Genomic DNA, 24,470 nt, shown 5'->3' with positions numbered 1-24,470 from the left:
GCTTACCCCTCGTTATCCCCCCAAGTTCACCGCCGCTGGCCCGGACCCCTCCTGACCTCTGCCCCGGGCCGCGCCGGGATTGGCTGCCGGCCCGGGATTCCTGCGTGATGTCATTCCCCGGGCCGCGCCTTGATTGGCTGCCGGCCCGAGGAAATTGCAAAGTTCGGCCCATGGAGCAAGATGAAGCAGTGAGCGGCGGGAACCTACTCCGCGCTCCTGTATTGCCCCCGAGAAGCTGCTGAACCCCCCCCACCACCACCCGGGGCTCCCGAGAGCCCCGGAGAGCGAGAGGAGGCCGTGACACCCGAGAGTCCCGAGCAGCGGGAGTTCTCCTGAGGAGTCGCCGGAGACACGACCCGGTGAGTGCAGAGACTGGGAGGAGGGGCGTTGGGGCACATTGCCGGTGCCCGCCCCCCCCCCCTCCAGCGAGTCCCTTGTGGTGCTAAGAGGTCCGTGGGGCCTCAAGCGTTGCCGAGTCCCCCAAGAGGCTCAGGGGGGCATTCCAGTTGTCCAGAGCATGCTAGGCTCCCACGTCGGCCCCCTTCATCTACAGCTGCCCAGCACTTTGTGGGCAGCTGCCACATGTAGGTTTTTTCACAGCTCCCTGCAGCCTGTCCTGACATGGCGACATTGGGCGTCCTAGCCCCAGAAAGGCCAGTTGGCCTGTTGAAAGTTATTGGCTAATGTTAAATGTGATTTCCTGAGAGTACTTATGTGTAGCGCCTTTGAAGGTGCGTCTGATGTTATGTGCCTTGTCATTCCTTCCCTCCTGAATATCCATTGCCTCATGTAGGTTGTTTCTGGTTAGAGTGAGTTCTAATGCTAGTTCTATGAAGCTCCCAGTTGTTGTGTTCCAATGCCTCATATAGGTTGCTTCTGGTTAGAGTGAGTGCTAATGCTAGTTCTATGAAGCTCCCAGTTGTTATATGTTCTAATGCCAATTCCATCAAGTGCATATTCCTAGCAGTGGTCCCTTGGCCCTGCCCTGTACATAGTCCCTTGTAAATCCTGCCCGTGCCTCTGGCACCTTGTAAAGTGTGTGTTCCTATCCAATGTGTCCTTTTTAATACAAAGACTATTTTCATATATACCTTGTGTGGAGTTCCTTTTGTGGGGGGCCCTGGATGTTGGTGCTGGTGGGTGCGCGCGCAAATACTTAACCTACATAGCCTCCGAGTTTAGCCTTGCTGTTCGCTCCACGTTACCGAGAGGGTGAACAGGGGTTATCTTGGCGTGCAACCCCCTTGCCCTGACTTGGGAGTGGTGATCTCTGACTGACCTTGGCGCAAGCCCTGGCCTGCCAGAGATCCCATTTCTCACAACTATATAACCAATTTAAAGTTACACATACAGCAACAGAGATTTCCATTGGTTCATCTGGATTTCTTACACAATCCAGCTGGATTGTTGAAACATAAACCAGGCAAAACTTGAAAAGAAAATCCTTTGTGCAACTCATTTCCAAATGTTTACTGATGGGCATCATCTGAGCTATCATTATAGGCTTCACATCTCTGGCCTGATCCACGAGCACTTTCAAACTCTTGAAGGTCTACTTCTTCTGTTTCACCAATTTCGCTGGGGTACTGTCTAGCTGGCAAGAGATCCTCCAGTTCTGTGAGTTTTTCTGGATTAATCCAGTTACTTTCTGGAAATTGCACTTCAAACTTAATGAAAAGATCGCCTTTTTCAAAAGGGTTACGATACTGTGGCATTCCTTCACCTCGAACTACACGTGTAGAACCTGGCTCAATTACTTTTCCTGGTGGCTATTTGACAACAATTTGACGTCCATCAAGATGCTTAAATGTGAACTGAAATCCACAGAGCGACTCCACAAGCCCTATCTTGTGGGTCATGTGTTGGTCATTTCCATCCCTCTGAAATATCTCATTTTCCTTTTCTTGTAGAACAAGGACTATGTCTCCAGGTTCAACGCCGGGGTCCTGGTTTGCTTCTCCAGCAAATGTTATTCTCTGACCGTGTTTCATGCCTTTATCAACATGAACTTCTAGGATTTCACAAGCAAGAAACTTTATGCAAATTCAAAAAGAGAGGATATCCGGAACCCATCCTGAATGCCGCTGCAGAAAGAGCGGACAAATTACAAAGACAACATTTGCTTACCGCAAAAACGAAAAAGGAAGAACAAAGGGCAGTATTTGTTTCAAAATTCTCCACACGCAGTTACAGCATCAAAAAAACTATAATGAAGCACTGGACATTGTTTACACTAGAAGATTTCAAAGACATTTTTTCGAATTCACCAATATTCGCATATGAACGAACTAAGAATATTAAGGAACTCATCAAGAATCCCAAAAAAGCGAATACAGAGAAATACAAAGGAACATTGCCTTGTCACAATTGTGGGAACTGTTCAGCCATCATCAAAGGGAATGTTATTAATCACCCTACGAAAGGAACACCCATGAAGTTGAAAGTCTCAGGAACATGTGACAGCAGTAACCTGATATATATGTTAAGATACCCATGCGGCTTGTCCTATGTGGGAAAAACACAAAGAAAAATAAAAACCAGGCTTACAGAACATAAATGTAATATCAGGTTAAAAAACCTTAAATCAACAGTAGCAGCACACTTTAATGAAGCTAAACACAATCCTTCGCAATTGAAATTTTGCATATTGGAACTAGTTACAATTCAGCCAGGAAGAGACAATAATAATCAACTGCTGAGAAGAGACATTCTGGATGAACTTTTTATGCACCCTGCACCTGAAGGGGTTAAACGAACGGATGGAACTAAGTTGTTACTTATAAAGTGATATTAATTATGGTCAGTTATGGACATGATGATATTGGATGACCTGTATAGGACAATTAGCAAAGTAATGTAATGTATCTGATTTAATTTATTTTTTGGATAATCCTAAATCATCCTTAAAGTTCTCTACATGGTTTGTATACTCACACACGGGATCACTATAAACAGGATAAGTATATTAGGAAAAACTTTCACACGAGTCTTATACATATCGAGTCGAAAATACTAAAGTCACACAGTCCGTTTTTAGTTTTGTTTATGTTGGATCCGCACACACCACGTGATCGGACCTGGATACACATAGAGTACGGTGGAGATAGAAGTTACATAGTCCATTTTTAGTTTTGCTCATTTTGGATCCGCACACACCACGTGATCGGACATGGATACACATAGAGTACGGTGGGGATAGAGCGACGCACGCCGAAATCTACGGAGGGAAAATGTAAATGTAAATGTATAGGCATTTATATAGCGCACTACTTACCTGGAGGGTCCCAAGGCGCTTCGACCGCTGCAAAACCCTTCCTGGCTTCCCTGAGAGATGGTCCCTTAATGGGTATCTCCAGGGTGAGACCAGGCATCCCCGGCGGTTTGGTGGGGCCGTTAGTGAAGATGAGGCAAGCTAATGCCCAGAGTTGCCGAGTGTGATCGCTGATCAGAGTGGGCACCGAGGCGAGAGAATTATCGAGTCCGCTGACCCTGGTCCAGAAACCTGCCGCGCCGGGAATCGAACCCTAGTCCCGGGCCGTCCTCTGCTCTCGGGTCTGCCGCCTCTAACCAGTGAGCCACACTACTTTACACTGCAGCGAGCGTTTGAAAATCACTCTAAGACTGAGATACCCACATAAGATAGTAATATACATGCGGTGATAATCGTAACATGTATGTAACCCGCTTATGATTTATTATTTACCGTTTACACCAGCAGGTACAAGAATAGAGAAGTACCGTATAAGGTTCGTGGCTTAGTAAACAATAATGATAATTGGAACAATAATACTTATGCACCTACTGTGTATGTAGCACGGGGTGAGACCGGTTGATACGTTTTGTACTTAAAATGCAACATGACATGTGAGTGTAATACAACTTTACCATAACAAAGTGGGAACATGAAATGCATTATAACATTTTTTGATCAAATACGTGTTTGTACACCTAGGTGGTAATGTACCGACATATTATTATATTGTTTCAGAAAAAAATTCCCCTGAGGAAGAGCAGTCATGCTTGAAATGCATTGGGCATTTAATGAATGAAAAAATATGTAATGAATTTGAAAAGTTAATGATTTGAAAATTAACATGCTAATGGAAATTAAAAAAGAAGAAAGCATAAATAATATGTGAAGACAATCATTCCTAAAGAGTATGAAAGGTTATTTTGAGTGCCCATGTGATAGTGGAGCTTGGGTTCAAGAAACGCACATTTATATACAAGTGACCAGGAGCCCAGCTCCCACAGCCGCGTGGCCTGCTAGCCGGAAGGCATCCAACCGAAGGCCCCCTGCCTCTCATAGGATAACTTTGGGCCGAAATACCTCTGCACCCAGCTGCCCCTTTGCCGCTGAGGGTGTACCAACTGTACCTACCTGACCCTGGGAGACTTCTGAGTCTATGCCCAGAACCATAACTCTGCCAGTCGAGTACTGACCTAAAAGCTGATAACTCACTTTTCTTCCATAGGCTAACATTGACTGGTTTCACTCAGAAATTCTTCTAAGTGTGGAGTTTGGGAACTTTGAAATATTCACCTAAAATCAGCCAAACAACGAATTCCGATTTACTCACCTGTGATAAGGAGGGACCTCGGTGTTGCACCTTCTAGCCCAGCACAAACCCTGAAAAGTAATTTTAACCGTACTTATCAGTAACTTGAATTTTCTTCCATAGGAAACCATTTACTATTTTTCTGTGAAATGTCTTCTGTCGATTTTTGTAAACTACAAATATTCTTTAAAAATCGTACCAACTACCAAAACGTAATTACTTACCTGTTTTAGATAAGGGACTCACTGCTGAACCTAGGAGTCCAGTACTGGATTACAAAAGTAACGAGAACCTACTTTACCTGCAACTTGAATGTCCTTCCATAGGATAACATTGGTAATTTCAGCTGAAAAAGTGTGTTAACTTTTTAAAATACAATAATCGTTAAAAATCACTACTGTAACAAACTCTTTTACTTAACTGTTTACAGCTCCTGTCCTGGGACTGAATCTAGGATCCAGTCTTTAGAAAAGTAATCTAAACAGTAAATGATTGCATTCAACTAGAAATTCCCATTGAGCTCAATGTTGCATTGTGTTGCCTATTGCAACAAAGTGTAACTATTGCATTCAAAGTCTATTGCCTAGTTGAAAAGTACTTAATTAAATTAACTCATTCTGAGAAAGTATATTTTGCTACCTTATTGGTTCTAAAATAAACCAACTATATCTTTTGATACAAAACAATTGGCCTGGAGTTCAGTTCTTGAGTGTGTGAGACCATTTGCTGACTGATTGTGTACAACAAATGCTTTACACTGTTCGCTGATACTGCCTTACTGCTCGACCAAGCTACCACTTTAGAGAGTAAGGTTATATCTAACTTTAGCCTCTGCCATACCTCTGAGGACTGTGGACTCTGTGCACACTGTACCTTACTTTGGTCCAGGATATACAGAGATACTTTTTTACAAATACTAAAAGGAATGCCCAGGGCACTGCAGGAGATGTTTCCTTCAGTGACTAGTGGAGTACATCAAGCATTTGTCACACATCTTTGACAGGTTTCTGTGTGTTTTCATGGCCACGCTCTTTCATGCTTCTTTGACCACCCTTATGGGCTGCTCATGTGTTTGTGATGTGTTTATGTGAAATGCTTTGGAAAAAACACTGAAACTTCGCAACCTTGAGAATTAACTTATTTCATTAAGTTTCATTTAAAATCTCCACAGAAGGGGACATATAGCGCATTGTTTATTTATCTATTTGCTTAGGCAACATAATGCATGCCCTATTTTCTTGCCACGGATGTTTGCAGGCGAACATGTCTATTTCAGGCAAAACGGTCAAGGGAGAGTCAGACAAAAAGAGAGACCCAGTCTCCAGGGCCAACAAGCATTTGCAATGCAATAGGTCTCGCATTAGGAAAGTTTGAGCTATTGGTATTGTAAATGACAAATATTTTATTTATGTGTTGGTTTTGAAAATTGCGAAATTAATAGCTTTGTCATTTACAATTCCAATATTTTTAACTTTCGCAAATGTGACACCGATAGCATTTGTAATTTAATATGTGTTGAACTGACCCTAGGCAGCGGCCATGGCGTAGATTGACTGCTAATAATACCACAGCTGGAAACTGACACCTAGGCACGAGGCAGAGGTCACGGCACGGATTATTGACTGGTAATATTAACATAGGAGTCACCAGGCCCATGCCATGAGGGCGGTTCGCTGGCAAGATGAGACCACTGCATTTGATAACTAATTACTGATAACATGGACTCTTGTTTTAATGGTGGCCTCGTGTCAAAAGCAGCGGCCACCACGTGGACAATTGTCTGTTATCAAAGCTGTCAACTGGCTCCGTATCACGAGACTGGTTTCAGCCCGTCGTGGATTATCAGCAAATAGCAAAGGGCATGCTGGGACTTGTAGGTCCAAATTTACAACGGACAATGTAAATGACTAGTCTAATCAACATGCACAGCGCTCTTCTGGAAAAAAAAACACAACCATCAAGGCAGACAAAGCCAACTAAAAAGTGGTATGCTCAGTGAAACGCGTAAAAGCTGCACTGCCATTTAGTGTTATCTTTACTTAAGCCATTTGGGGGAATTTAACAACGTTTAAAGTGTAAGGAGTTGACTAGACCGGCAGTGATCAGACCCTTCGACCTTGCGGTGAGAGGTTTCTACAGTGCGTGCGTGAAGTTAACCTATTGAACCACCAAGCTAACATGAGTCTGTTGTGGTTTGCGGGCCTCATGAGATCTACTTTGAGGCATTATTAACTACAGAGGGTGGTGAACACACCGCCCATGGCCTCGGTCCCGCTACAAAATGTGTAACTTGCTCCTCAAAACTGCTTTCCTTTGTGTGGCGAATTTGAGCTCAGTGAAATAAAGCACCAATGACCACAGATTGAACGTGTAGGCGCTGTGCTGTGTCCCATACCTCGACAGTTTACGTCTAACCTAAAAGCAAATCTTAGAACAATGGTTGTTTTCATGTATTCCTACAGCTCTGTATAACTTCAAGGTGCTGTTGCTCCTCTGTGAAATGGATCCAAAATAAAAGACCAGCCTGCTCCGCCTTGCTTCACTGCCAGCTCCCCTCCCTCCCCCGCAGCACCGCCAGGCAGCCCTCGGTGCGAGCAACGGGGGCCGCAGCCCAGACATGAATAAAAGTCCCCACCCAACACCTCTCCTCCAATGTGAGAGCAAGAGTGAGGGGAGGGGGTGAGGGAAATCGCACAGACTCGTAAGAGAGGTCATTGAGGCGCTGGACATCCGCGTATAACCATGTGAGCAAGGAATGCATACAAACACCAGCACACAACATCGAGAAAAATAATTATGACGACAACTGCAGCCAACCTATGCCTCATACTGCCTGGGGCATCAAATCTGACCAGGGGTGACCTCCGTACTCAGTGGAGGTTCGTATCTTATCCACCTGCCCAATAAATATAAAAATGCCTGCCTCTACCGACGCCAGGCTGGCTGTTCATATACCTGAAATGTTACCGGCCGCATATCGTTATATCTTTCAGCCGTGCCTTAGCAGATGTAATAACACTGTAGTTATGTCGGCAGTGTTGGAAACGCTACAGTTGACTCCCAGTTCAATCCACAGTTATTCTCACAAAGCAACAGTTTTACACTGCCAAAGTCAGCCACAAGAGAAATCCGGAAGTCACTTACAGACATTTACTGCAAGCTTAAAAGACTCTCAGGCGCAGGTTTCATATGGCAAAACTTTGGAGGTCAGCAATTTTAACATTTTGCACTTGCCGGTTGTACTTTAGATGGCAGCTGACGCAACCCTGTGAATACATGAAAGCGGGCGCCGTGCTGTAGCGGGAAAACTGCGTCCATGTAAATAAAAGTTAGTCGCAATGTAAAGCAGGACCCCATCCCGAGTCACTCGCATTCGGCCCGGCCCTGATTAGGCTGGGAGGGCATATGGAGGCAGAAAGGGAACTGAGAACCTATTGGAAGCACGGAAAGATGGCGGCTGCGACAACCCTGTGAAAGAAAGCGGTTCCCATGGAAATAAGTTTGGCATGCGGCGGACATTGTGAAACCTTATTACAATGGTGGCACTCTCGCATTAGCCATAAACATGTAAAGCTAAGGCTGTGCCGCGATTGCACCAAAAATAAAGCAATAGAAAAAAAATTGTCAATTGTTTTCTATTTCTTTGCGTTTGAAGCAATCACGGCACCAACGCGTTGGCTTTACATGTTTAAAGCTAAAGCGTGGGTGCCCCATGGTAAGCAAAGTAAAACAAGCATGGGGCAGTGACACTTGAGCAGACCCATGAGTGATCGAGTGCATCCTTCCTGCGGTGCACATCGACGTAATATACTGTACTGCGGTGTGAAATCTTGGATAAACGCAATAACACTTGACAACAGGCTACTTATTCTCAAAAGCCTGCGTTAAACACGGAATAGAAGGCCAGCAGAAGGGTTACAGTTAAATAAATTAGAGGCGGGGAACAGCTTGTGTTCAGAACACCCCACTTACATCTTGAATTGACAGGACCCAATACAAACATGCTGTGGTTTTTAGCTGGGAATCTTGGGAAGGACAGTTGCAAATTGTAGAAATGTCATTGGAGTTGAAGCTTTAGGATGTAAACCGAACATTTGAACTGGTCACTAATTAATTAATTTCATACATTCGCATCCCTTCCCCACTTTAATCTCTTGGGGTCCAGCATAAGGGAGGAAGGGTGACGAGACGCATGGGGAGCAGCAGGCCGAGCAGTGAATAATATGGGGAGGAGAAATGCCGGCCTGAGGCAGAGCACACGCTGAGAAGCTTGTGGGAGGGGGGCGGGATGCCTTTGATCTGGTAATGCGAGGCAGGCAGGCAGGCGGCTGGTGGCATTGTGCACGCGCTTTTTAGGGCTTGCGCTTGCGCAATGACCTAAAAAGCACATGCACTTGAAGAAATCGCCAGTGGAAACGCCAGTGGTGGATCAACACTGGATAAGCCACATTAGAGCTTCGCCAGCGATGCGCAGAAGCGCATCAGCAGGCGAGCCCTAAAAACGTGCTACCATCCACACCGCAAGTTTTGTAGTGTTTATTTTAGGCGATGTCCCTGCTGGGCAGGGGCGGATTGGCAAGGCGGGCATTCGGGAATGGGCCGAAGGGCCGGTACCTCAGTGCCCTCTGTGGGCCGTTTTTTTTTCTCCCCAGTCCACAGAGAGTGGACTAGGAAAGGGGAGGAAAAAACCGGCCCACAGAGTGCGCAGAGACAGAAAATTAAAGCAGCCTCGCTGTGTGGCCAGACAGCGATTGTCAGCTGTGGGCTCTCCTTCACCCCTACCCTGCCAAGCAATCAAGCTGAGGCTGGGCTGGGGAGGGGTGATTGTTTGCAATAATCGGCCTCCCTGGGGGCCAGCTGTTTCTCAGGCCTTTGAGCCATTTGCACCTCGGCCCCCTGGTGCCCATGCAGCCCAGAAACGGTGTTAGTCTTAACACCTCGCCCACAGCCCTTCACATTCAGGGCATAGTGGGCGAGGAAGAATGGGTCTTGCTGTGGGGGCCTGGTAATGTTTGGAATTTTTTGTTTTATATATTTATTTATGCGATTTTATATAGCGTGGACTTTACCCGAAGGTGTCAGAGCGCTTCACACTAGGAACTGCAATAATACATGCAGAGAAAATTATAAGTGGACAAATTACAAAAGCAAACGTTAAGTTACATGAATCAAAAGTGACAATAGTGAGCAACCAAAATACAAGAGAAGCAAACAATACATTACAGGAGGAAAAAGAGATATGTGTGCAGGTTATAAAAGCGTACAAAATACAAGTAGAGGTGTAATACTGCAATTAATGGCAGACACTCCAGCACAAGAACAAACGTTACATAGGCAATGGTGGCACTTGTGCAAGTATCTAAAGCAAACAAAAGTGAGAGGAGCAAACAGTGTGTTACAAGAGAAAAGTGACTTGTGCAAGTTACAAAAGGGTACCATACACAGGTACAAGGGTAATACTACAGTAAATGGTAAATACTCAAACTGCCATGACACACTGGGAAGGCACTTCCCATGCACCAGCTTCACCTCAGCCTCCCCCCTGGCTACCTTGGATGACCCAGAAAGCTGTGTTTTGTGCTCCCCTGCCAGGACATTTTCCCAAGGCCTGGAGGGTTGATTAATTTTACTAATTGCAGGGGCCTTACCTCTGTTTATGTGCTCCTGAGCTGAAGGTCTGGGGAGGGCTGAGTAGGTTAGTAATAGCAGGGGCTTTGCTGCTTTTCAGGTGCTCCTGTGCTGGAGGGCTGGAATAATTTTGTGACAAAAAGGGGTCTTGCTATTTTTTTTACTTGCTCAGCATGGCCCTGTGTCGTGTGCAAGAACAGTATCCTCCCACTTTCATTCCTTGTCTGTGCAAATGGTGTTTCATGAAAGGGCACGCCCCTTGATTGTGGGCCACGCCCCTTAAATATGGGCCACGCCTCTTGAATGTGGGCCACTTTTTTCGTCAGTGCCCGGGCCGAATTGTGATCCCAATCCGACCCTGCTACTGGGTAGTGCAGGTGGCACAAGCTTCCCCTGATGACGTTTGCTCCAATGCTCCTATGGACGTGTCTAGTTTAGTCTTTTAAGTCGGGTGAAAAAACTGAAGGAACAGGGCTCTCTCGAAGGAGCGTGGCCTGTGCAATTAAGGGTGTGATTTAAACAGGTAAGCTACACATCTGTGCTTAGCACAGTGTGCCGCCCGACTGGTGCTTTGATGCCTCTAACTGTTAATGCATCCAGATCTATTACAAGAACTAACATCACTCCTAAAACAAACCAGGACTATTGGCTTTGTCAGTGGTTGCTCCCTGCGTAAAATAAAGGAGTAACAACCTTGACTTTGTTGTGAATAATGTTGAAAATGCTTCAATTCTGAAATTGTGAGTTGGTGAAATAACCACAACGCTCCTTGAGGGACGTAAAGCCAAACTTTGTGAAATATTTACTTTTATTTATCGTTGCTCTGAAACATGTCTTGAAGTTGCCAATGCTTGGCAGCTGTCTACCTAGAAGCGCCTTTATCATGGAGACCTGTCACATTTAGAGCCTGACCTAGGCTCTTCGCCTCTTCTGCGTGCTGTAGATACCAGCGCGTGCGCTTTCAGATCTCGATCACGTGATCAGATCTCCGAGTAGCACCTGACTGTGGAGGCATGAATAACACAGGAGTCTCTTTGAAGCTTCATCAAAGGCGGTGATGGGTGGTATTGCGCCGAGTTAAGCTTTTTTTCACCCTGAGGTCAAAAATGGAAAGCGTGAGCCCGAAAGGGCCGTCTCTGTACCTGTTTTTAGAACTCCGGTGCTGAGCACCTACAGGACCTGGCACACTTGCACTGGATAAAGTGATTATGGGAAGCTCCTAACAGAAACTGCCCTCCGTGTAGATTCTGGCCTCCATCGTCCGCTCAACGAAGTCGCAGGCCATTCACCAACACAAATGCATATTTCGAACGAAGAAGTAGCACACTGGGACTAGAAGACCCAGAGGCGTCAATCGATGCACCCTAGGGAGTCAAACAAAACTCCTCTCAATCCGAGCATCAGCATGTCTCCACATTCCAGGCATCTTCACATGTGAACAGCACTCCGCACATTCAACTAGGTTCCCCAAGTCTAAAGCTGACTCTGTTGGTCTTCGAGAGTAGAGATATCTATATATGTTTTTGCATTTTTTTTAAGCATATTTACATGTTTTCACTTTCCTTCCTCCTGTTTATTTATTCACTGCATGGCTAAACACTTAATAGGTACCAAAGGCGAGACCTATTGGCTATGCGGCCTGCCAATGCATGTTTACTTTCGTTTTGGGATTCATGGGTGGGTCTCTGTTCTGCATCGCTCGCATTATATTGGATAATTTCCCTGTGTTTAGGCTTACTAAGCGTCAATGTGCATGTCTGCATTCTGTTCTGTGGCCATGGACCCTGTGCCTGATCAATATGTTTTACTTTTGGAGATTCTCATTTATGTTTGTCATGATGTCTACCTCTATGCTGATTGATTATTTGCCTCTTTTAGCAATAAAATGTATTTTCCTGTTTATCTTGTGGGCATTGACCCAACTCATCGAAACATGCCTATTTGAGATTCTAGTGTTTAGGCTTTTTTCAGTCTCCACTCCGTCCCACTGACTGTATTCAGCTGGTAGTTAATTGCCTTCTTTTGTGATTTAAAGGAATTTTGTACCGAGTTGGTTTCCAGTCTGTGGTTTCAGACCTACTACCTAGCGCTATTTTTCTGGGTTTGGATGCCCAAGTCCCATGCTTTGTGTTCTTCCACATCTTCTCTATACAACTTTTCCCTTCATCCCCAACAACTCTCAGGCTCTCCAACTGGGTCTATTTATGTTTGTGATTACTTTGTACCACATGTGTCTCCATTTGTTCTGTTCAGCCTCCTACTCACGTCCTAATACAAAGATGTCTTCTATTTTGCAGGCGACTGCACAGCTGAGGGAGGCATTCAAAGACCCTGCTGTGCTCCTGGCACTTTGCGAAGTTCTGACTGGATCCCAAAACCCTCAGGTAATAAAGTGATACTCCAGATGCAGCACTGACCGCAAGCTCAATTATCTATGTAAAGTTATATTCCGGACTTTCGCTGCTAGATACAGGTTGAGCCCAAATATTTGTTGCTAAATTACACTGCCAACTTCAGTTCTAAGCCTTATGACTCAGTTTATTATAGGTGCTCTGAAAACAATCACTTTTTAGTCTCTTCTCATTATGAGAATGGATGTTTGACCCTAAAAAACTAGATCACTACTGGGGAATATTCCCTATGTGAATCATCCCATGACAAACTGTGATTCTCTATCACTTCTGCTTTTCCGCTTTACAATTTGTTTTAATGTTTGTTTGCTTAATGTATGCAACTGAGCGCGTGTCCCTCTGGTTTCTACGCGCAAACAGATACTACAATCACTGTCCCATTTCTGGTAAGTGCGTCCCTCTAGATAATGTTTAATGGACGTGCACAAGTTTGTGTCTCCACCCGAGAAACACAATTTCATCCATGGAGGGTTGATAAGGAGATTGGTCCTTGAAGCATGGCTTCTGATACCCGAAATGCGATTGGATATTGGGGGATTTGATGCATCTTATTTTAAAGTGAGATATTTCGTTAGGAAAAACTGCAACAAGTATACTTTTTTGAAACACAAAGCTCGTTTGTGAGACCTACAGATTTAATATTGGAAATATTGAGTCATTGTTAATACGAATGTGGGAAATGGCAGTAATCTATATTTCTCCAACTCTGAATTGTTTTATATTACTCCAGCATTGGATCTTACATAGATTCACATGCTTTAATCATTCCCCGATGTCGAAGTGGGAGCCCCACGGTACCATAATAAAGCAGTATGTATCCTTAACATAGGCCACAATGACAATGTATAGTCACATTAGGAGCCTATCTATGGTCTTTTAAAAAAAAAAGGACCATATTTTAATCAATCAGGAGACTGCACCATCTAAAATACTCCCAAAATAGTCAAGCTCCCTCAGCTTTTGTACCGCACGTCATGTGAAGGCAGTCTTCCCGAGCTCTGCTCAGTTATCTACCAACTGGCATTGTGAAACTTTATTTTCATTACTCCCAAGTCTGAATCGCCGAAAAAGGGCCCTTTAGACTCTACAGCAGTTGTGGGAGGAAACTTCTTCATACAGATGATCCCCCACAAGGATTTTATTTATTGCCTTTACTTTCCTCAAGGTGAAAGACTGCACCTTCTCTACTAAAGTATTAGTGATCGAGATGGAAGGCTACTCTTATGGCTTCAAAAAGAACTACCACCTCTGCTGAGGACAGTGACACTTCATCAACCTCTTACATAAGGTCACAAAAAAGAAGAGGTCAAAGCAGCAAGGTATTCAAGATGCTCCCAGGAAGTCCTTAAAGGACAGTTACAATATTTTTTTTTAAAGTAGAATTTCATCAAATACTTCTTTTTCTGAGCCTCCAGCTCCTGCTCTGAAACCTGGAGTTCGCTATGGATTAATCGAAGGAAAGGGCCAAAACTAAGGCCTCCGTTGCCTCGATGATGACCAGGTCATCTTCCCCAACTGTATTGTCGACGACAATAACCACCTTAACAATTGCATTGATTACGACAATATAGACGCCTTCCAGATAGTTCACGGCACCCATCCAGTCGACGAGTACTTCGTCGTCGAGAGTGAAAGACTAAGACGGCCCCATCGACGATGACTCCATTGATGAGCATACCATCGATGAGCGCTTTGTTAAAGAGAGTGAAGGACATACCTGTACGACCCGGCCAATGATTAACACATTCTACTGTCAGAACACATCTCTCCCAGTAAGGTGTCCTCTCTTCCTCCAAGCCACCTGTAGGACAGTGAAGAATCTGAAGATGAGACCCTTTAGAGCAGTCCATAGTCCCTCCGAATTGCATGTAAAGTGTCCAGATGAAGAAGACTATGAGGGGGCAGAAACCTATTGTCAAGGTTACTTTGAAACTATATACTCTGAAAGACAGAAACATCATGAACACTCTGCTTCACAAGAAGCGGTTGTGCAGGTGCCACTATCCTTATTGCAAGGTCTACTGGGTATGCTCAATGAATATCAATGACATTTCCATAGCCAGTTATACCACTGCTGCTAGAACAGCCTATTGTTCCACCACTAACATCACCAAGAACCCAGAGACCGATCCCACCACAGTAGCTCCTAGGAGGACACCTCCATCTAGCATTGGCAAGCCTCCAAAGGATGATCCTACATCGTGAGATAACGATCAGGAAGAGGGTCAAATTACTGATGACCCATCCAACCCGGATTGGAACGACTACCTAGTTCCTACTCCATCCCCACCAGTTGCACACCCAGTGGACTCTCCTCCGAACGATATTGGGAGATTCCACAACCTTGTGGAGAGTGCTGCTAAGAGGTTCAAACTGCCAATCACTGTCAAACAGACAAATTGTTTCTTATATGACTTCAAAGAGCAGGAAAGGAAGCCTGTGTGTGCTATTCCTGTAGTGTATTATATTTGGAAAGAAGGCATAAGGATAATGACAAATCTAGCGTCGTTGGCAGTGGTATTGTCTCAAATGGATAAAAAAATAAAAGGCATGTGAGAATTCACTGGCCTGTTTAGTGGATCACCCAAAGCCGGACTCTGTAGTTGCCCAAGTGCCTCAACATCAAACTAAAAGTCTGTATACATCAGTCTCAACTCCACCAGATTGTGAAGGCAGGTGCCTAGACAATCTAGGCAGAAGGTTCTCCATGATGTCTGCCATTGTCATGCATACCGACCCAAAACGCCAAGAGAATTAACAGCCTGGATGATAATTTTGGTCTGACATGAATGTACTGATGGATCTCGTGCTAGAAGATAAACAATCGGCGCTAAAAGAAACCTTTGAGGAGAGAGAGAGAACATCTTCTGAAGTAATTGATTGTGCGATGGACATTGCTTCCACAGGTTCCAGTTTGCTGTCAGGGCAGCGTTCTTAAGATGGCAGGGTGGCTTAAAGCAACATCCCTTTATGCCTGAAGTACAGCTGGCTTCACATGCCCTCTTGAGTTTAGCTTAAGACTGCTTTGTCCATGCTACTCCTAGGATAGCTGGTCTATAAGGTTGACTTTACAACCATCACCATAAGGGTTGTTAGGACTGGTGCAAGGTGCTCACTAGAATAGTGAACATCATATACCAGGCCAACTTCTCACCTTGGTGTGCAGCGGTTGGGATTTGAGCTTGCTGTTTTACCAACTGTAACCTTTGCAATATCATTTAAAAGATCATACAGGTACCTATAGGTACATATAAAACAAGATTAGAATACTTAAGTTCTACTGAACTTAGTGGTTGTAGAACAAAGGGCCTAGCACACCCTGACTACAACTCCTAGAGAGGATTAGTAGGAAGACACTTAGTGTAGGTAGGTGCATCACATCCACCTCACTAGAGCAATCCCTGGCACGGGAGAGCCCAGTGGACTCCAACCTGTGGAGAGTGACCCTCCCAAGGCACCATCCAGATTTGCTATTCTCAGTTTTAAGGAACTGAGACACTTGTGTACCACAAGTAGGCTGAAACAAGGGTCGAACCCTACCATTCAGCAACTCCTAGAGCTCTTAGATGAGTCTGAAGCTCTAAAAGCCTCAGGTGCAGACCCTACAGGGAATGCAGATGAGGTCCTGCCCTCTTCAGATACCACTGATCCCCCTGTTGTAGAAGAAGAAGAGGAGGACATCTCTTCAGAGGAGAGAACACCAGGCTAGGATGAGGGAAGTCCATCTCCGAATTGAAAGAGCAACTTGCCCTAGCCAACGAAAAACTTGCTTTTGAGAGAGAAAGGTAGTTAGGTGGGCTAGAGCCCACTGGTGGCAGCAATATCCCTAAGGATAAAGACAAGTCCTTTGATCCTAGAAACCTGAGTAAGATTGTGCCTCCTTACCAAGTAGGGGATGATATCCACAAATGGATAACTGCTTTGGAGAGGGCATGCAAAGTACAGCAGGTACCCCAAAGTCTGTGGGCAGCAATCTTGTGGCTCTCCTTTTCAGAAAAAGGTAGAGATAAGCTCCTCACAGTTAGTGATTATGATGCTTACAATTACACTGTTCTGAAGAGTGCTCTGATTGATGGGTTTGTCTTAACCACTGAACAGTACAGGTTAATGTTCAGAGATTCCCAGAATACACAGACCCAGGACTGGACTGACTTTGTTGATTGTGCCACTAAGGCTTTGGAAGGCTGGTTGTTGGGAAGTAAAGTTAAGGACTATACAGGATTGTATAATTTGATCATGAGAGAGCAAATACTTAACAATTGTCAGAACCAGTTATTGCATCAGCACTTGATTGACTCAGATCTGACCTCTCCCCAAGAATTGGGAAAGAAGGCAGATAAGTGGGTCAGAACCAGGGTTAAGCAGAAAAATCAGGTCCAAGGTGGTGATCAGAAAAAGGCAGACCAGAAGTCTTCTACAGGGCCCCAAAAGTCCAATGAGGGTGGGTCCCAAACTTCCAAGAAGAAAGATGGTCAAAGAAAACCTTGGTGTAATGTATGTAAATCCACTAGTCACTGGACCAGTGACTACACCAAGAAAGTCAGCCCCTACCACTGCTCTAAGGCAACTGCACCCCCTAGTTCAGCTGGCAGTGTTAGTTCACAACCCAAGGGTGTAGTGGGGTTAACCATGGGAACTGAGAAGGATTCTGGCCTAGTCAGAATACCAACTCAGGCTGTTCTAGTCTGTGATGTGGACATGGCTATGTCCTCTACTGTGAGTCCCAGTACTCTGGGCAAGTACAGACAGACACCTTTGATAAATAACAAAGTGGCTCAAGCATATAGGGACACATGTGCCAGTGTCACAATGGTGATACCTAACTTTGTGGACCCTGGACAGGTTGTACTGGGTGATAATTACCTGGTGACCAATGCCAGCAATGTCACCACTACCACCTGGACCTGCTTCCGGACGGTCGCTCCACCAGGTTCCTCCTGTGCTTCCCTGGTATCGTTTTCTGCGCACTTTTCACTATTCTGCCGCTGCCTAACATTGTAGCGCCTCACCTGCATAGCGCTTTTAGTAATTACCTGCATAGTGCTTTTAGTTATTACCTGCCTCTCGCAACGCGACCTCGCTCAGCTTTTGACTTGACTATTGGCTTGTGTTATATTCTGTAACTGTGTTGATAGTGTTTATTTCACCAGCGCTTTGGCTTGAATTGCGCTTACTGCTAACTCGCTGCATTTTTGTTATCAGTGCTACCCCTGCCTGCCTTCCCTCGGACCCTCCATTTTGCTGTTGTTGTTCTCCCCTGACCCGCCCCTCAGCCACACTACCGCCTCCCTGCTGCCCCTCCCACGCTCCGCCCCCTCCACCATCCATTTATGGCCAATGGTCCCACGCGCAGCGTCCACGCGCTACGGACACGCCGAAGGTGCGCCAAAGGTAAGCCCGTCTACGCCCGTCCACGCCTGGACCGCGCCCAGCGCCAGACCCCCTGCCCCTCGCGCTACCCAGCCCCCCCGCGTTACCTACGATGCCGCCATCCTCCTAGCCCTTAACCCAGGTTGCGCCCCCTACTGCGTCCAAGCCGCTCCTGGACGCACCCATGGACCTTTCTCATGCTACTCCTGCAAATTCAGCGGCACCGACAACATCTCCGCTACGACCACAACACAGACTCCCGACCCCAACCACCTAGAATGCATCCTTCTCAACACCCGCTCGGTCCACAGGCACGCCATTGACCTTTGGAACCTACTAGACACCATCTCTCCTGACATCGCCTTCCTAACGGAAACATGGATGAACGCTTCCTCCGCCCCTGACATCGCCATCGCTATCCCTGATGACTATAAGATCACACGCAAAGACCGCACCGAATATACAGGAGGAGGAATCGCTATCGTCCATAAGAAATCAATCCGCATCTCAACCAGCTCTGACACCAACCTCGCTAACTCCGAACACCTTCCCTTCCAGATCCACATCGACCCCAAAACCACACTCCGAGGCACCCTCCTCTACAGACCACCAGGACCCCGCGCAAAATTCAGTGAAGACATCACAGACTTCATCACCCCACACGCGCTCCCCTCCAAAGACTACATCCTTCTGGGAGACCTCAACTTCCACCTTGAAAAGATCAACGACCGCAACACCGCCACCCTCTTGGACAACCTCGCCAACCTCGGACTTCAACAACTGGTCACTTCCCCCACCCACATCGCAGGTCACACACTCGACCCCATCTTCACCTCCAGCAACCATGTCTCCTTCAGCCACACTACGGATCTCCTCTGGACTGACCACAGCTGCGTTCACTTCACCTACAACAAGCCGAAACCCATCATCCACCTCCAACCAACTCTACAAAGAAACTGGAACAAAATCACCACGGAGCAGATCTCCACATCGCTCCTTCTAACCTCCCCAGCCCTCTCTTCTAACGCCAACGAAGCCGCCTCCAACCTCACCCTTTGGTTATCCAACACCACCGACTCCTTAGCACCACTGAAAAAACGTCAACACAAACTTGGCATCAAGAAGGCCTCATGGTTCAACGATGACCTCAAGAAGTCCAAGAAACTCTGCCGCTCCCTTGAAAAGGCCTGGAAAAAAGACCCATCCACCAGCACCAAGGACGCCTTCAAAAGAGCCATCCGTACTCACCACCAACTGATCCGAAAAGCCAAGAAAACAGCATTCAAGGATCGACTTGACAACAACGCCCACAACAGCAAGGAACTTTTCAACATCGTCAAGGAATTTTCCAACCCCTCGGCCAACTCCAACGACATCACCCCCTCTCAAACCCTCTGCGATTCCCTAGCCTCTTTTTTCCACAACAAGATTGCTGACATCCACAACAGCTTTGACAACCAACCCGGAAGCCAACCCACCCTACCATCAGCTGACCATCTTCCCCCCGTTAACACCCTTATAGCCTGGAACCCAATCTCCACTGAGAACACCATCCGCCTGATGAATTCCATCCACTCTGGATCCCCCACAGACCCATGCCCTCACCACATCTTCAACAAAGCAGACTCCGTCATAGCTCCGCACCTCCGAGACGTCATCAACTGCTCCTTCAATTCCGCTACCTTCCCAGAAGACTGGAAACACGCTGAACTCACCGCCCTTCTGAAAAAACCAACAGCAGACCCCACCGAACTCAAAAACTACCGCCCCATCTCGCTTCTTCCATTCCCGGCCAAAGTCATCGAGAAAGCTGTCAACAACCAGCTCGCCGCCTTCCTCGAAGCCAACAAATCACTCGACCCCTCACAATCTGGCTTCCGAGCCAAACACAGCACTGAGACCGGCCTCATCGCAGCAACAGACGACATTCGAACTCTACTGGACAATGGAGACACAGTCGCCCTCATCCTCCTCGACCTCTCTGCAGCATTCGATACAGTCTGCCACAGCACCCTTTTACAACGCCTCAATAACATCGGAATCCAAGGAAAGGCACTGGAATGGATCACCTCGTTCCTCACCGGAAGAACCCAGAGAGTCCGCCTCCCACCTTTCAAGTCCGAGGCCTCTGAAATCATCTGCGGCGTACCACAAGGATCCTCACTCAGTCCCACCCTCTTCAACGTATACATGAGCCCCCTCGCGGCCATCGCCCGCCAACACAACCTCAACATCATCTCTTACGCGGATGACACTCAACTGATCCTATCTCTCACCAAGGACCCCAGCACCGCCAAAACTAACCTACACGAAGGAATGAAAGAAGTCGCCGAATGGATGAAACAAAGCCGTCTGAAACTGAACTCAGACAAAACAGAAGTCCTCATCTTAGGTAAATCCCCCTCTGCATGGGACGACTCCTGGTGGCCGGAAGCCCTCGGAAATGCACCCATCCCGACAGACCACGCACGGAACCTTGGCGTCATCCTGGATTCTTCACTCTCAATGAACAGACAAGTCAGCGCTGTATCCTCTTCCTGCTTTAACATTCTTCGCATGCTCAGAAAAACATTTCGCTGGATCCCCTCCGAAACAAGGAAAACAGTCACCCACGCTCTAGTCACGAGCCGACTGGACTATGGAAACACCCTCTACGCAGGTACCACCGCTAAACTCCAGAAGAAACTACAACGAATCCAAAACGCCTCAGCCAGGCTCATATTGGACATCCCACGCAACGAACACATCTCTGGTCACCTTAAAGACCTCCACTGGCTACCCGTCAATAAGAGGATTACTTTCCGTCTGCTTACCCACGCACACAAATCACTCTACGACATCGGACCAGATTGCCTCAACTCTCGACTGTCCTTCTACACCCCCTCCCGCCAACTTCGCTCTTCCAGCCAAGCCCTCGCCACTGTACCTCGCATCAACAAGACCACCATGGGAGGCAGATCCTTCTCATACCTGGCTGCCAAAACATGGAACTCACTCCCCGCTTACCTTCGCCTCACCCAGAATCACCTAGCGTTCAGAAAGCAGCTTAAAACGTGGATATTTGACAAATAATCCTCCTCCCCTTCCTAAGCGCCTTGAAACCCTCTGGGTATGTAGTGCGCTATATAAATTTTATGACTTGACTTGACATAATGTGGCAATTGTTATATTCTCCTGGGGAGTGGTAACTGGCCTCAAAAGAGTTGTGGTAAGTGCAGATCTCCCCGTTGATTGTCTGTTGGGCAATGACCTTGAATCCTCACAATGGTCAGAAGTGGAGTATAGGACTCATGCTGAGATGTTGAGTAATGATTCAGAAAAGGGGGTGGTGATGAACAGAGTGTCTGAATTAAGCAGATGTTAGGTATGTCATCACATGTCCTTGCTGTGACCAGGTCACAGGCCAAAAAGTGCCTCACTGAACAGGCCTTGGATCCTGCAACTATGGACCAAGTACCTCCCAAGAGAAAGAGCAGTAGGGTAAAGGCAGTGCCTTCCCCCTGCCTACAAGTGAAGATCAGCCTTCACAGGAAGCTGATTTTGAGACCTCTGAGGGAACTGTCCCAGAAGAGCTTGAACCTGACCAGGTTGAGTTTCTTGGGACAGGTGGACCTTCAAGGGCAGACTTGAGGCAGGCACAGTTAGACTGTTCCTCTCTTGAACCCCTCAGACAGCATGCTTCTGAGGCTGCTGGGAATGCTACATGTACCCACAAAGTGTACTGGGATGAAGGACTCCTTTATTCTGAGGCTAGAGACCCCAAGTCTGGTGCTTCCAGGAGGTTGGTTATACCTCAGTCCTTTAGGGGTTTCCTTCTTACCTTAGCCCATGATATTCCTCTAGCAGGACACTTGGGCCAGAGCAAGACTTGGGACAGGCTTGTCCCTCACTTTCACTGGCCCCATATGTCAGAAGATACCAAGGAGTTTTGTCGCTCCTGTGTAACCTGCCAAGCCAGTGGCAAAGCAGGTGGCACCACAAAGGCCCTCCTGATACCACTACCTGTGGTGGGGGTACCCTTTGAAGGAGTTGGGATAGACCTTGTTGGACCAATGGATCCCCAAACAGCATCTGGGCACAGATTTATGCTGGTGGTAGTGGATCATGCCACCAGGTATCCAGAAGCTATTCCCCTAAGGACTATAACAGCTCCTGGTGTGGCAGGAGCCCTCCTGTGAGTATTCTCAAGAGTGGGCTTTCCAAAGGAGGTAGTATCCGACAGAGGTTCAAACTTCATGTCAGGATATTTGACTGCAATGTGGAAAGAGTGTGGTGTAAATTATAAATTCACCACTCCCTACCATCCACAGTGTAATGGGCTTGTTGAAAGATTCAACAAGACCATAAAGGGTATGATAAAGGGTTTGCCTGAAAAGCTTGGGCGAAGATGGGACATCCTTCTACCCTGCCTTCTGTTTGCTTACAGAGAGGTCCCACAGAAGGGGGTTTTGAACTTTTGTTTGGACCTCCTGTAAGGGGACCCCTATGTCTAGTGAAGGAAGGATGGGAGTTACCTCTCAAAAAGCCTAAACAAGACTTAGTGGACTATGTACTTGGTCTCCGCTCCAGGATGGCTGAGTGTATGAAGAAGGCTTCTAAAAACCTTGAGGCTAGCCAAGAACTTCAAAAAGCTTGGCATGACCAAAAGGCTGTGCTGACTGAGTACCAGCCTGGACCGAAGGTATGGGTGTTGGAGCCCGTGCCCCCTTCAGCACTCCAATACAAATGGTCTGGACCCCACACCATTGTTGAGAAAAACGTAGAGGTTACCTACTTGGTGGACCTAGGCACTCCCAGGAGCCCCCTCAGGGTGCTCCATGTCAACAGACTTAAAGCATATGTTGACAGGGCAGACATGGGCTTGCTCATGGCTACAGATGAGGGGCAGGAGGAAGAGAGTGACCCTCTCCCAGACCTGTTATCTCAGAACCCTGATGATGGTTCAGTTGATGGTGTGGCCTTAGCTGGCAGCCTCACTGACCAGCAGCAACAGGACTGCAGACAAGTTCTACAGTCTTTTAGACATATGTTTTCACTAACACCTAGTCAGACTAACTGGTGCACCCATGAGGTGGACACTGGTGACAGAATAAGATCTACAGGCAACCTGACCATGTCAGGGACTGTATAAAGACTGAGGCGCAGAAAATGCTGGAACTGTGAGTAATTGAGCCATCAGAGAGCCCATGGGCCAGCCCAGTAGTACTTGTATCAAAACCTCACACCCAAGATGGTAAGAGAGATGAGGTTCTGTGTGGACTATAGAGGTTTCAATGCTGTCCCTAGGACAGATGCTCATCCAATTCCAAGGGCAGATGAGCTCATTGACAGTTTGGCTTCTGCCAAGTTTTTGAGCACATTTGATTTGACAGCTGGCTATTGGCAAATCAGGTTAGCTGAGGAGTCCAAGGCCAAAACTGCTTTCTCAACCCCTGGAGGTCCTTATCAATTTGTGGTAATGCCCTTTGGTTTGAAGAATGCACCTGCCACTATCCAAAGGTTGGTGAACCAAGTCTTCACTAGGTTGGATGACTTTTGTGCAGCTTTTCTAGATGATATTGCTGTCTTCAGCTCCACCTTGGAGGATGACCTGATCCACCTGAAGAAGGTTTTGGAGGCCCTGCAAAAGACAGGCCTAACTATCAAGGCAACAAAGTGCCAGATAGGGCAGAGTAAGGTTGTGTACCTGGGCCACCTTGTAGGTGGGGGTCTGGTTCAACCACTGGAGAGTAAGACCCAGACCATCAAGGACTGGGCTCTTCCAACCACCCAGACACAGGTCAGAACTTTCTTGGGCCTGTCTGGGTACTACAGAAAGTGTAAGAACTATGGGTCCATTGTGACACCTCTTAATGACTTAACTTCCAAGAAGATGCCAAAGAAGGTGCAGTGGACAGCTGTCAAAATGCATTTGATGACCAGAAGAAGGCCATGTGCTCTGCACCTATCTTAAAGAGTCCTGACTACTTCAAAGAGTTTATTGTCCAAACAGATGCTTCTGAGTTGGGGGTGGGAGCTGTGCTTTCACAACTTAATGTGGATGGTCAAGGCCAGCCCATTGCTTTTATTAGCAGAAAGCTGACCCCTGGAGAGAAACGTTGGTCAGCCATTGAGAGGGAGGCCTTTGCTGTGGTGTGGGCCCTGAAGAAGTTGAGACTTATTTGGCACTCACTTCAAGATTCAGACCGACCATAAGCCCCTCTTGTGGCTAAATCAAATGAAGAGTGAAAACCCCAAACTGCTCAGGTGGTCCATTTCCCTACAGGGGATAGACTTTACAGTGGAGCACAGAGCAGGGACTGACCATGGCAATGCAGATGGTCTCTCCAGGTACTTCCACTTAGAACATGAAGATACAACTGGTCAAGGTTAGTCTAATGTCCCTGCGTTTGGGGGGGAGGGGTTGTGTAGGAGAGTAGGGTCTGCTTTCCTATGGTCACCCCACTTTTTGCTTCACTGGTTTTCGACTTAATGTGGCTGTGGGCCTGCTAATCACACCCAC

General features: G+C 46.7%; 1 protein-coding gene and 1 pseudogene across 1 annotated transcript in view; one reads left to right on the top strand and one right to left on the bottom strand.

The window, feature by feature from the left end:
- Window positions 1-24,470, top strand: part of IPO4 (importin 4) — a 2,281,504-nt gene that overhangs the window by 143,476 nt on the left and 2,113,558 nt on the right. Inside the window, exon 2 of the mRNA XM_086923725.1 lies at window positions 12,485-12,571. Within this exon, the coding sequence (XP_086779851.1) occupies window positions 12,485-12,571 (87 nt within the window). The remainder of the gene's footprint in view (window positions 1-12,484; window positions 12,572-24,470) is intronic.
- LOC147716773 (dnaJ homolog subfamily A member 2 pseudogene) lies at window positions 1,470-11,883 on the bottom strand (annotated as a pseudogene).

Source organism: Lissotriton vulgaris, chromosome 5 (assembly GCF_964263255.1).
Source record: "Lissotriton vulgaris chromosome 5, aLisVul1.2, whole genome shotgun sequence".
Classification (NCBI taxonomy): Eukaryota; Metazoa; Chordata; class Amphibia; order Caudata; family Salamandridae; genus Lissotriton; species Lissotriton vulgaris.
Note: the sequence above shows the minus strand (reverse complement) of the source record. Positions and strands in the feature narration are given on the sequence as shown.